The sequence below is a fragment of the Hyaena hyaena genome, unplaced genomic scaffold (assembly GCF_003009895.1).
Source record: "Hyaena hyaena isolate Hyena2069 unplaced genomic scaffold, ASM300989v1 scaffold_369, whole genome shotgun sequence".
Classification (NCBI taxonomy): domain Eukaryota; kingdom Metazoa; phylum Chordata; class Mammalia; order Carnivora; family Hyaenidae; genus Hyaena; species Hyaena hyaena.
The window spans coordinates 723,922-738,872 of NW_024081000.1; the positions used below are offsets into that span (position 1 = coordinate 723,922).

The 14,951-nt window shown below is 42.0% G+C and overlaps 1 protein-coding gene across 3 annotated transcripts in view; it reads right to left on the bottom strand.

The window, feature by feature from the left end:
* Positions 1-14,951, bottom strand: part of FRMD3 (FERM domain containing 3) — a 302,421-nt gene that overhangs the window by 138,885 nt on the left and 148,585 nt on the right. For all 3 annotated transcript variants that reach the window (XM_039250404.1, XM_039250403.1, XM_039250405.1), the window contains exon 2: positions 10,095-10,199. In XM_039250404.1, coding sequence (XP_039106335.1) covers positions 10,095-10,199 — 105 coding nt within the window. The remainder of the gene's footprint in view (positions 1-10,094; positions 10,200-14,951) is intronic.

Below are 14,951 nucleotides of genomic sequence, written 5' to 3' on the forward strand. Positions count from 1 at the left end.
GAATTCCAAAGACTACAGAAGCTAAGGCCCAACTATTAATTCTACCTAATGAGCTTAGGAAGTAAGATGAATCAGAGGATACATTCCCTCAGTGTGATCTGAAGGTATCAGGAATATATCTGCAGAGATAACACCGGGGCTCTGCCCAGATCCCCTATGCTGTTTTCCCCTTAGTTATAAGGCATCCTGACCCTTTTTTAGGAAGGCTGCCTCAGGTTACTGGAATCCAACAGGGTGACGAATGAGCCTCCCCACTCATCTCTTAACTGAGGGAGAATAAATACCTCTGCTCCCTCACCCCTTGGTTGGGGCAACCCTACGGCATGATCAACCACTCTTCCAGAGCTCCTCGTTGGCTTTCAGCCCAAGTTACACTCCACACAACTTTGTTCAAAGTCACACACTTGTGAGACGTCCTTCCAATCTCCTAGAAGTCTTTTTTCTTGGGAACAATCCCTAATAAAATTAGAATTTTTACCTCAGGATCCACTTCTGGGAACCAGAGCCAACACAGGCCCCTAACTCCCCACCAACAACTGCCCTCCTGCCAGGGTATTTAAAATCCTTCCTTTGGAGGTTTTATTCCTTTTGCTTCCAGCTTGAACCCTGGTAACCTATATATCCCCCTATGAGAGATCCCAATTTAACAAGAGTTTCAGTCTGGACAATCCAGCCTGACCACATTTCAAGCCACCTCTTCGAACAAATTTATTTTGATTCATAGCGGCTTGAACCAAATAAAAGTCAAAGGAAGCCTCACAAAAGGGGTAAAAAGCAGAGTGCTGACTAACCCTTCTATGTCCTGATTTCCTTCTCTGTGGTCTTGGGGCAGGGGCTTGGGGGGAGGGACAGATTCCAGGAACCCTAAGATTCCTTCAGCTCTCACATTCCATATTCTATGAATCTGAAGGATAAGAACACTGCCAATAAACGTTACCTCTTTCATTATGCAAGGCCCAGCTGCACTTAGCCCTAAGAGATCATTTTTCTCTACCCCATCAGAGAAATAGTGCATTTCTTTATAATTTCCAATTTGGGCTTCTTTAGGGGAAGTTTTGAGAAGAACGGGGGTGGGGGAGGGAAGGTGGGTGTGAGGTGGTGATTTGTGACTAAGTAGATTGATTTTTAATTTGGTAGCTGCTGAGCCAGAGGGAAAAAAACCCAAAACTCCCAAAAGTAAACAATATAACACACTTGGTTATCTTCAAATGTTGGGCTTCTGTTGAAATTGATTCACAGAATAAATTACACACCTCTCTGTTATCTTTCCCAAAACCCTTGATGCCCTAAACCAGAATAATCTATAGCCCAGAGAAATGTGTTAAATAACCAATGGGGCTTTAAACAAAAATGAATGAATCTCCCAAACAGGAGATTGTCTTTCCCCTGAGGGGTAACCAGATCCAAAATCTGACCAATTCCCATCACAGCCCTGAAGAGATGGCCTGATTCTCACATCTCGCCTGGACAAAGCCCTAGAGTAACTCATTCTCCCTGCATTATCTAGCCAATTTATGCCATTTGTAGACCCTCCAGCCTCTGCAGGGGGAAAAAAAAAGAATCTCATCTGAATGAACTCAACCTTAACAGTGTTCTGGACGGTCCAGTTAGAGCTAGCTCCCAGCTATTTGGCTACCAGTAACCAATGGTTTCCAAGCCAGTTTCAGTGAAATCTACAACACAATGGTAACAACAGCAAAAATGTCTGTAGACCTGGCACACTCACAAGTTATTGTCCTTCTGGAAATCATCCTACGTAAGAAGACCTTCACTGTTTCAGTGTAATGTGTTTCTTCAACCATAACTGCTCTTGCATTCTGGGTACTCAGGGATGAATAAAATAGAAATAACAGCTGGGAGAAGAAACACCATGGGAAGCAGAGGCGGAAACAGCAAGCCTACAAAAGAATAAGCACGAATTTCTTTTCATAAAGGACTAGACAGTATAAATATTTTAGGTTTTGTGGCCCATATGGTCTGTCAGAACTACTAAACTCTGCCATCGGAACACAAAAGCGGCCATAAACAACACATAAATGAATAGAAATAGCTGCGTCCCCATAAAATTTTATTTACTAAACAAATGGGAGCCATCCTGACACTTGTGTGCCAAGCCCTGCTCTATATCCAAGAAATCCTTAATGTATACTTCAAGGAAAAAACAATTAGCAGTCTGAAAATGCAACAGAGGTTGTAAAAATATCAACTGTTTAGGGGCGCCCGGGTGGCTTAGTTGGTTAAGCGTCCGACTTTCGCTCAGGTCATGATCTCAAGGTTCGTGGGTTCATGCCCCGCATCGGGCTCTGTGCTGAATGCCAGCTCAGAGCCTGGAGCCTGTTTCAGAGTCTGTCACTCCCTCTATCTCTGACCCTCCCCTGCTTATGCTGTCTCTCTCTCTCCTAGAAATAAATAAAACATTAAAAAAAATTTAAAAAATATATCAACTGTTTAACATTAACAAACTGCTGTTTATTTTAAAGTACACTGAGACACCAAAATACAATTATAGAGGAAACGATGGGATTCCTTCAAGCTTGTTACAACGGAATTTGTCACCACGCAACACTTGCTGTCTAGCCGTAGATATTTCACATAATCACCAAACTTCTAAGTTCAAAGATCTTCTAGCTGCCAGAAACAGGAAGCTTTTGAACTCTTTAAACCACATAGTAAAAAAAAAAAAAAAACAACAAAAAAAAACCTGTTAAATGTTGACAATATGGACTAATGCACTTAAATAACAACCCTGTGGCATAGGTACTGTTAATTTGTCCCCATTTTACAGGTAAAGAAATAGAGGCATTGGTTAAAGAGGCTGCTTAAAGTCATACAATCAGCAAAAGGCAGAGCCAGGATTTAACCCAGCCTTCCTGGTACCAAAGCTCTTAGATCTTAAGCAGTAATGTTCCCTGTATTCCTTCCTTCTTGATATTTAATACTGGAGCCCATCCTCCTTATATTTTTTTTTAATGTTTTATTTATTTCTGAGAGAGAGAGACAGCACGAACAGGAGAAGATCAGAGACAGAGGGAGACACAGAATCTGAAACAGGCTCCAGGCTCTGAGCTAGCTGTCAGCACAGAGCCCGACACGGGGCTGGAACTCACAAACCATGAGATCATGACCTGAGCCGAAGTCGGACGCTTAACCAACTGAGCCATGCTTCCAGAAGGTTTCCCTCTCCTCATTCTATTCTTTCTGCTCTGAATGTTCCTGGTTGGTCTCCTTTGCTGGTTTCTTCTTCTGTCATTCTTTTCTTAAAAAATTGATGTTCTTTAGGTTTCAGGTTCTTCTGTTATTCTTTCCCTCAGCTCTGCAGTCTCTTCTCAGGGTTTTGAGGTAGTGAAAGCCTCAAGTGCTCCAAAACCTCTATCTGGGTCCTAAACCTCTTCATTAAGCTTCAGATCCCGGTTTGCAGCTATAGACTGAACATCTCTACCTCATCATCTCAAAGTATCCCAAACTCAACATGTCCAAATTTACCACTTCTTCCCCAAACCCTCTTTGTACAGTTGATTTGGTAAGTGGCTCTACCTGTACTTGGAACTCAAAAGGGCCCTGTAAAAAGCTCAAACACCCAGCTGGACAGGCTATGTAGAGGGGGGCGGGGCTCTCCACTTAGCAGAGGGAAGCAACGCCCAAGCCGCACCTTCCAGCCATCACCATGAAGGTTCCAGGCATATGAATGAAAGGACCTTGGGCCCCTTGCCCTCCAGAACAGACCAGCCACTAGCTGAATACCACTGCCTGAGCCCACTCAACACCATGTGGAATGGAAGAATCATCTAGCTGAGCTCTGCTCAAATTTCTGACCCCAAAGATTCTGGCATATGATAAAACTGCGTTCCTTTAAGCCCCTGAGTGTTTGAGGAGACTTGTTACACAGCAATAGAGAACTATAACTTTCTCATTCTTCGTTGTAGACTGAAGGTTTGTCTTCCCCACCCCCACCAAATTCACAAACTGGAGCTCTAATCCCCAATACAATAGTAACTTCAAAGCACTAACTTCGAAGGTAATAAGGTTTAGAAGAAGTCATGATGGTGGAACTGCATGATGGAATTACTGTCCTTAAAAGATTAGGAACACCAGAGCACCTGCATGCTCTCCCCACCCCCCACCCAAGTATGCACACAGGCTAAAAGGCAGCACTCTGCAAGCCAGGAAGAGTTTTCACCAGGAACCAAATCTATCGGCCTCTTGAACTTGGACTTCCCAGCCTCCAGAACTGCAAGGACTAATTGTCCTGCATAAACAGGTGTTTTCTTATAGAAGCCCAAGCTGACTAAGGCACTCCTCGTTACTCTCCATGGACAGAATACAGCTACAGTTCAACCTTTAAACGACATTTGCTTGATCACGCATGAAGAAGAAATCAACGTCTGCTCAAATTGTCATTTCCTAACCTATACTGCTTTTATTTCTCCAAGTTATACATTATAGTTACAGTCTAGTCTTCTTATCAGCTGGACCTAAAAATGGTCTCTAGAGCTATATGAACCTTCCAAAACTGCTGGTCTCCCATCAGTTCTGATGTTCTTACCTTCTGGAAGCTTCTGGTGAGTGCTTCTCTAATGATGTAACTGAAACCTTATCAACCTAATGGATTTCTGCCCTTGTCTGAACCAAGCCCAGGAGGTTCCCACCACCAAGGAGGAAGACTGATTTACCCTGGATATCCTGGTGGTTTTTTTCCCCCTAACTCAGATAAGGATAAGAATGGCTTTTGGGGGGGTGCCTGGGTGGCTCAGTTGGTTGAACGTCCGACTTCGGCTCAGGTCATGATCTCATGGTTCGTGGGTTTGAGCCCCGCATCAGGCTCTGTGCTGAGAGCTAGCTCAGAGCCTGGAGCCTGTTTCAGATTCTGTATCTCCCTCTCTCTCTGACCCTCCCCTGCTCACGCCGTCTCTCTCTCTTTCTCTATCTCTCTCTCTTTCTCTCTCTCTCTCAGAAATAAATAAAACATTTAAAAAAAATTTTAATGGCATTTTTCACCACACTTATTCCTGTGTCTGCCTATTGGCCCAAACAAGATAACCAGTTCATGTGCTTGCTCCTCCCTCCACTAAAACTATAACATCCCAGTTACCTAAGTGACTTACAGATTGTAACCTGTCTTTATCAGGCATCCCCTCCCTTCATCAGGTGTAGACAAGAGTTGATTATGAGCCATCGTTTTAGTTAAACACCAAGTTCTGCTTTCTGCTGGAGGAATATGACAATTTCACCAAATCTGTCAAGTTAATATCTTGGGGCACAATTGAACCACTGCACAAAATATCCAATTTTCAAGCTGTTAAAATACTGCTAGGTTTCCTGTAACTTGAGTGCTTTAAGTCCTTTCCCATAAAGCCAAGTTCCTTGTTCATACCTCTTTCCCAAATAGGCATCCCAACGGTCTAGATTTTTAATACACCTGAGACTTTAAAAACAAAAGTGGATTCATTAAGCAGACAAATTCATGACCAGTGACCTAAAGCAGCAGTACAAACCTCTTGAGTGCAGGGCTGCCCTAAATCATAGGTACCACTCTTGATCCTAGTTATAAGCACCTATGGAACAAATGTCCCCAAGAGCAAGAAGCAGCCTTTCAAAGGCAGGAGCAGCTGGTGGGACATAATGCGGTCTGGCTTTCTGGCACCTTCCCCAGAGTAAAACCTAAAATCACTGGGATTTTTTAAAATTCTATTCCAGGTCCTCCCCAAAGGTGCCTCTAGAAAAAGCAAACTGTTCTAACATAGGAAAGGTCTTTTCTATTAAGAAAATTCATTGACAAGTTCACTAGTTCTTTCTGGCCACCAACATAAAAACCCCAGGGCTTATTCTATCTGGGGAAAGGAGGCACGTCCTTCTATTTAGGAGATCCCAGGTCATCCTCTCAGAAAGTGTACCCAGTGGCCACATGACCTACAATGCCCAAATACAGGGTGGTGGAGGAGATTGCCCCAAAGGTATCCATTTCTAAAGTGAACTTACAGTCTTTGAGTATGGATCAGAATGGCCCTGAAGTTAGAAAAGTCAATGATACTGATGTAGATGGGTTAAACAAATGCTTAGATATAGGGAAGTTAAAAATCAAAAGCACTGGGCCCAATCTGCCTGGAGACAGTAAACCAATACCTACAACCTAGTCCTGGAAGAAGTCCTCCTCTGACTGGGCTGGTGGGGGTGGGGGTACTTCCTCAGTTCTAAAGCGCTGGGGGTGACTTTCCCCTAGCTGGCTTTGGGAAAGGGGAAAAGGCAAAAGGGAAATCCAGGACAATGGACATCCCAAACTACAGCCATAGAAAACAGTTATGAAATCCAGCTCACTATTTCAAAACTTCAGCTTTCCAAAGAGAAGTTACCTAAACACCTGAGAAGCAGTGGAAAAGAATAAGTTACATTGAAGAAAAAAATGCCTGGACTGAAGCCAAGTACTACATTTTCCTTCTGGGATTATTTCTTCTAAGGCTTCTAAACTTCTAATCCCAGCTTTCTCTAACAGTACAATGAGAGGAATAATCACCTAACTTTTCCCTAATCTCAGGCAACTAAGATTATAGGAGTTCTTCAGAAGAACAAAATGGTGGAAAGTGGAGGGGATTTTTACCGACTGGTATTCAAGCTACCCTTCCCTTCATGAAAATTTAAAAATAATGGCAATTCTGAGCCCTTATCATTAAAATAGCAAAAGACCGTCATCATTGACTGACTCAATTCTCATCACTCTCAGAGGATATGGGGCATGAGACATCTTGTCAAACATATGGTGTGCCAAATGTAATAGTGCTAAATATTTAATATTCCATAATGGTTTAGTGTAAATCAAGTTGTGAAGAGTTGTAGGCAAACCATCAACTCCCACAGCAAAGGTAGCTCCACTTCAGCTTTTCTAACTAACATGATTTTCTCTGCTGATTAGCTTTCTATCCAAATAAATTTACTGGTTTTTTATTTTCCACTGAGAAAAAGTACACGACCTGATAAAGCCACCAATGGTGGTCAATTAATCTCTGCTTAAAACTCCCATATTAGCAGATCTTTGTGCCTCTGAGCCCATTTTTCTAATTATCCAAGTCTCATTTTCCCCCTTCTCTCCCCAAAGATCATAATAATTGCCATCCTGCCTTTAAAAAAAGTTTTTGACATATATAGATCTTAGACTTGCTAATTATGGTTGGATTTTCTCTTACAGCCTCATACAAGTGCCTCACCTAGACCTAGCCAATGGAAAATAATTACAAAAATCACAATAAAAATAACACACACCATGTACTCAGTATCTACCATTTGTTAAACATTTGCATACTTTATCTCTAATTCCCATATCAACCTTACGTGTAGGCATTGTTATCTGTTTTAACGATCAGTACAGGGACTCAGAAAGCTCCATAATTTGGTCAAGATCGCACAGCTGACTGACCAGCACAGGTGGCATTTAATTCGCATCTTTCAGAGTACAAAGTCCAGACAGTTCCATGCCGCAACTACTTTGCAGCCCAAGTGGAGGCTAGTCTCACACTGAATCTTTAGAATCAAAAGGCTCTAATAGCTGTAGGGTGGATGGGATGGGCGGGGGGACAACTACTGAAGCAGCCCTCTAAGCAAATTTAGTGGATACATCAGATAAGACCGTTTTGTGTTGACTATGGCCCGCATTTTTTTCCACTAATCTACTACCCAAATCTGGACACTAAAAATTAAGCTAAGCCAAGCCAAAAATATAAATAACAATGAAGCATGTCAATCTAACCACTTCTTTAACTTAAAAAAAAAAAAAGCGTAGACATGAAACAAGGTACAAAAATAGTATAACCACGCTCTTCTCCTAATGTTATCATCTTATATAACCACAGTACAATTATCAAAATTAAGAAACTCATATTAACACAATGCTATTAACTGAACTACAGACTTCATCTGGAGTTCACCAGTTTTCCCACTGCTGGCTTTTGCTCAGAATCCTGCATTGCCTTAGTTGATGTGTCTCTCTTGGATTAGAGAGGTCCCCAGTCTTTTTCCTGGTCTTTCATGGCCTCAATGCTTGTGAAGAATACAGGTAAATTGTTTTGAAATTATGACAGGTTTTATGGGTCACAAAAGTGAAACAATCTTCTATTTGGTTCCTTATAATAATGGTTTACAAATCCCTGGCCTAGGCTATGCTTCAACTTTTCACTTGGGAGAGCAGTGGAGAGAATGTGGGTTCAAATACCATCCTTCCACCATTAATCACTAGTCTTAGGCAAGCCACTGACCCTCTCTGCATTTTGGTTTTCCCCTTCCTTATAATGTTGTGAAGAAGAATAGGGACCTGCTTAACTAATGGTTGCTAGAATTACTTCTGCAGGATAGGTTTTTAGAGTTGAGGATAGAATTTTACACAAAAAGAATCTATATTCAGTGGTGGTTAGATGACTAATATAGCCCACAGAATCTGCTTGACCCGCAGGGATTAGAGTTTGAACCATAATCCTAAACTCAACACTCACTCCATCACTTATTAGCTATAGGACCTTGGGCAAGTCACCATATCTTTGAATCTTTCTCTCTCCATAAAAGGTTAATATCTTCATAAGCCACAAGAAGCTACGTCTATGAATATCTTTATGCTATGGTCCCCAATACCAGTCTGAAGACCAAAGCTGGGATGGCTACATCAAGTGTAGAATCAGGATGTATTAAAATATATGTTCCTGGTCCTAGCCTCACTATTCTGATTCAAGAGGTCTAGAATAGGGGCCATACTAAGCAGTGTTAGTAAACCCCTAAGGTGATTTTGTCAGAGGGCCAGGTCTGGGAACCACTGCTAACAGTAGGAAATGCAACCTGAATCCCCCACCCCGCCGTGACCTCATGTCAGCCCCACATCATCACCAGTATCCTGCTACCTTCCTCTCACTCAGGTAAATGGCCCACTAAAGAGTTCCTGCAGGTGCTACAGGAAAGCAAAATCTCTTTGTGAGCCACTGCACTGTATGTGTTTACAGAAGATTAGGTCCTACTGGACACTAAGAGCTAAGGATGATTCCCCATGTTTCAGAACAAAATCTAATCCATTCCTTAAACAGCCTCCTCCTTTACAAAAATACACTCTAGAAGGCTCTCCTCATTGTATTGGGTCAGTAAATCTGAAACAAAGACTGTGGGGAGGGAACAGAGGGGAGAAAGATGACCAGGGACATCAATAGGAGGAGAGAAAATTAAAGAAGGCAGCAGACCACTACCTAGATGACCCCTGCTTGGCAGTAGGGAAGGGTAAGAAGCAAAGATCAGAGAAGGTACAGGGCCTCCATACAGGGCCATAGCTGAGACCCACAGCAGGGTTGCAGGAATGGGAAACCCCAAGCGGTGGGAGCTGGATGGAAATTCCTGAGACCTTCTGGATGTGAAGAACATATCACTGAATCCAACATATGTCATAAATATATATGTACTGGCATAGTACCCGGTTCAAAAGGGAAGACTCCCCTACTTTCTCTTATAAAATCAACAGATCCCAAAAGGATAGGTATATCCAGGAACAAGGATACAGTGAGGGCTGTCAAGTTTAGTGGTGTTCAAAGAGCAGCTTTCAAGGTATCTTAACCCTTCATCTGCCAAAGATTTTTTAACTGAAATGAAATTCACATAACATAAAATTAACCATTTTAGTAGTTTCACAATGTCATATAAGCACCACCTATATCAAGTTCCAAACATTTTCATCACCCCAAAAGAAAACTTTGTGCCCATTAAGCAGTCACTCTCCTGTCCCCCCTCTCTATCAATAGCTTTTTACAGTGAGAAGTAGATTTTGTCCACAATGAGATTTTATGCCATCACTGTTTGAACCCACTGTTTGTCAAGGCTTCTCAAAGACACAGGAACTGGGTGGGAGTAGCTTTCTGGAAAAGTCTCAGGTAAGTTTTCTGTTCTCCTTCCTGCACTACCCAGTCCAGCGGGAACAATGTCAAACTCTTCCACTCACACACACACTGGGCTGGTCAGTCTGATGTGGTCTATAGCCATGAAAACAAGTATACATCATGATTGCTCTGAGAGGAACTTCTTTGGTCACCCAAAACCAGAGTCATTTCCCCAAATGGGTCCAGACAGAGGTTAGCTCTTACCCGCTGCTTCTCTGGGTCCACATAACGAATGCCAAAATAGTCCTTCTCCAGCAAGCTGTAGTAATTGCAGATGTGGTCAATAAGAAACTGCCCTTTGGTCTCCCTCTGCAAAAGAAGCACATTTAAGTTTCAGCTAGAGCTCACCTTGTACATTCATGTCTAAAATGTGCCTCATTCACCCCATAGGTCTGTCCTTAGAGATTGGATTAGCTCACTCCAGTCCCTGGAGTAAGGACTTCCAAACTCTTAACTACAATCCACAGTGAGAAGTACTTTTTAAGGCTGTCAACCATTACACACACACAAACACACACACACTCACACACACACACACACACACTCACACAACCAAAGGAACGCTAAAAAGAGAGCCAAAGAGACACAAACAATACCCTGCATTGATGCATTCTACCCTAATAGGTTCTATTTTATTCTGTTATAGGCCATTTAATTTTTCAAAAGCTATTTATGACCCAGACCACTGATTTAGCAACTCATACCTAGTGGAGACACAGAATTCACAAACCCACACACAATTCCACATGCAATGCCCCTAAACGTTTGCTGTAATGGCTCTGTATATAGTCACTCATTCAGCCCTTACAATAATCCTATGAGGAAGGTCTTCATATTACATCTACAAAAACAGACATAGTGAGAGGCTCAGTGGCTTGCCCAAAGTCACACAACTCATATAGAGGAAGGTAGGAATTGCCCCAGGCCACCTGGTTATAGAATGGGGGCTCCTAGGACACCAATTTGTCTCCCTAGAACATTAGTGAATGCACCGCAACTCTGCTAGAAGGCGCAGGCTGGATGGTGTGGAACTACAGTGAACAGTATCAAATGGAACACCCTGCCTCCCACTAGGAAAGGTGAAAACCTGCTGCTTCACGCCTCAAAGCCAGCACATCACATCCCTAGGGAAAGGAAAGGCACTGTGTGAGATGGCGGGGAGGGGAGAAGGCAGACTGGGATTCAAAGACCACCTGAGTACCCTTAGGCAAACTCCCCAGCTGGTTCACATGGGCAAAATGAGTTGGTTCGATTATTTTTCCTTCTAAAGTTCTAGAAGTGAGAGATCTGTCAGCCAAATCTGATTAAGATGAATACCATTACCACAAAGCCCTGTTAATAGCAAAGACTCTTCCAAGCCCTCATCAGGATATTTGATAAGATTAATTTCCACTTCAATCAAAGTTGCTGACAGACCCATGAAATGTTTTAGGAGTGGAATATGACCAAAAATAAATAAATGAAGAAGTTAGAGACATTAAGTGAGCCGCTCTTCTAATCTACTAAAAATAAATTTTGGAAGATCAATTTGATCTATGTTACATGATTATCTTTTCATTAGAAACTACCACTCTTAGCTCAGGAAGTTGAAGAAAAAGCCACTCACTAGTCTGGGACTCACTGCACTGAATAAAGGACTGGGATGTATACATACACATTATGATATGAAGCCCCAATTTCTCCTGAAATTACATTCAGTTTAATTTTTTTAATGTTTTTTTGTTTATTTCTGAGAGAGAGAGAGAGAGAGAGAGAGACAGTGTGAGTAGGGGAGGGTCAGAGAGACTGAAGCAGGCTCCAGGCTCTGAGCTAGCTGTCAGCACAGAGCCCGACGCAGGGCTCGAACCCACAAACCATGAGATCATGACCTGAGCTGAAGTTGGACGCTTAACCAACTGAGCCACCCAGGCGCCCCTATTCAGTTTAATTTTGAATAAACCCTGAGCCTGCCCTTCCTTTAGAAGAGAAACCATCTGATGTAGCTCAAAAAAGGGACAAAGCATCAAAATGGAATTTGTCTTTAGATTTCTCTAATTGCGTTTAACCCAGGAGGGTCAAATGACAAACTATATCTGATGACTGCTGAATCTAATGCCTAGAGTATAATCGATGGATTTAGTTCCTTTTACAGATTGACTCTGTAATGCATCCATCGTTGAGAGGCTGCTGAAGAATCAAATCACTGAACAGAACATGAGAGCTTATCATTTTATGATGGGATCACTAAGCTTTCTGCATTCGGATTTACTATGGTGGACTGGCCCCACCATGTGCAAGACACACAAGATATGTGGGTCAAAGCAATGCTTTGTATTGATGTGGGATTAAGCAGAACTTGATTGGGCCTGACAGCTAGCATTATGCTCTGAAGATATACTCAAAAGCACAACAAAGATTGTCTTTTAAATGGTTGAACACATCAACCAAAACATACTCTCATACTACATGAGACCCTTGAGGAAAGGAAATACCACTGTAAATAATGTGTTGACTGAAATACACAAGTGTGGCTGAACCAGAAATCAATGTCTTCCACACAAGCAGGGGAGGCCATTTTCCACGCTTCCAGGCCACCAGGCCCCTGTCCCTGGGAGCACTGCCCACAGACCACCAATCCTGCAGAACAGTGGCCTCGGGATCACCCGAGAGAGAGCTTATTGGAACCACAATCTCAAGCACAGCTCCAGACCAACTGAAGCTAATGTGCATTTTAGTAGGATCCCCTGGTTATTCACATGTTCATTCAAGTTTGAGAAGCACTGGTCCAGGGGAACTTCCCCATGTATGAAAAGTATAAAAATTGTACATATCTCCAGACATCACTAGGGGGGTTAAAAAAAAAAAAAAGCCAATTTTCCCCGTGAGAATGATCTATTCCTCAAGTCACAAAAACGAAAGTGTTTTCCAATCTTATAAACAAAAATTGCCCCTGCATCGGCAGGCTGCCAGCCAGCCTCATCATCTTGAGATGCTTGGTGTCGCTGCCTCATGCCAAGAAAGCCAGCTTACAGCCTCATGTTCTGCTCTGCCTGGAAATCTGGACAATGTTCTTAAGGCATTTAATTTCCTATTATTATCATTTCTGTGCATGAAACCCAGTGCTTACACTGAATAAAAGACCACCCTGGCCCAGTACCAAGAGTCAGAAGAGCTCATTCAGGGTCAGGCGTGTGAGGGGGTTCTCCTGCTAGTTTCACACACCTCACAGCAAGGAAGGGCCTTGGGATGAACACTGGATCTGTTCCAACCCCAGCTCCTGAATTCTCTTGAAGTGACCCAAATCCTCCACTTGCTTCCTCCTGAGCTTCCTGGGTATATAAGCCACTGCTCACCACCCCATCTTGCTGCCAATGCCAGTGGCTGGCACATTGGAAGTTATCAAATGACTAAATGAGGCATTGCTTTTTCTCATGGGAAACCTGTGGTCTAGGAACTAATGGTGAGCCTCGGAAAGACACTAAATCTCCACACTGGAGATTCCACAAATATAGTAGAATTAGCCAACTTTCACCCACATTCTTCAAGGTCTATGTGGAGAAGTAACTGTCAAGGATTACAAGTAGAAAGCCTTCTTTTTAATGTCAAAGTTTTTATTCTCCCAGAAGATAGCAGCTGTACTTTCAATACCAACTAAATGAGGGTGGGGAGAATCAAACAACTAATATAAATCATTAGAACTATTACCTAATTGTGTTTTATCACAACAGTGGGACAGAAGAAACACATTAGGACATTTAAGTGTGTGATCCATGCTTCAAGAAAGTGTCTTAAGTACAGACTTTGGATGCTGTCCTAAGTGAGGTTATACAGTCTCAGAAATGCATTCACAGCATTGAAAAAAAAGAATGTATTCAACACACACATTTAAACTTATATCCCAATACTGGTCCTCTACCTATAGTACATGGTGAATTGTTTTTTAAAAAACCATACTTAAAATATCATGAATATAATTATAATTTTTCCATCATCAGTTTTGTAATGCATTAAAAATCTAAACAAATGCTAGTCAAGATATGGGTCTATAGACCATGTAAGATTGTGAACTCTTTGTTACTGGTTCTGCATGAAATAAATCCAGAAGTTAAGAGTATTTTATTTTCATTGTGTGTGTTTTTGGGTTTGTTTGTTTGTTTGTTTTAATAAGTATTAGTCCAAAACAGATTGAAGGCACAAAATCTAGTACTGGTCTCTGCACAGAGTTTGAGATGCTCAGGTCTAAACTGCCACCAGGTTCTGGGTTCTGTTTGGGCTTGCTTTACTAGAGGAGCCTCAACGTGTGAAGGCGGCTGGGTCCTCTCTCTACTTCCTCTTTCCATTTTCTGACAATTCTTGGTGTGTGTGTGTGTGTGTGTGTGTGTGTGTGTTGATACCTGAATTTCTTGCAATAATAACACATTCACTCAGGGCCCTCTCCCATAGCTTGGAAAAGAACGTAATTTTTGCAATCCCAAACTAGCCTACTTTTCAAAAAACCCATCTCTCCTCCCCACCCCAAAGTCTGTACTGGAAGGAAAGAGCAGGCCACTATGTTAGAGTTCTGTTTCCACCACTTACCAACTGGCTGACCTTAAGCAAATCATGAAATCTGAGACTTCGATTCTTCTTGTGTAAAAGAGAAATAATGGTAGCTTTCAGAGGAACCCATTGGGGTAGATTTGAGACTCATTCATATATTTGTTAAATATCTATTATGCAAAACACTGGGACAGGGATTAGAGATATTGAACAAAACACAATTTATAATCTCATAGATTTTAAGATCTGGTTTGTAAGATGTAAAAGCAGTTTGCAAACTGCAAAGCACTGTACCCCACTTAAAGGTCATTACCAATAATATCAAGAATAATCTGAATCTTAAATCTTTGTATCCGATTTCATAGATTCTTTTAGATACAAAGAAAGTGTGAGGAATAGTATTCGCCTCCCAGCATTGGCCTCTGGGGAAGAAAAAGTGAACAAAGAGACAAAGAACTCAATTCTGTTGCTTAACTCCTCTTGCAACTAATTGAACTCAATTCTGTTGCTTAATTCCTCTTGCAACTAATTGCTGATGATGCA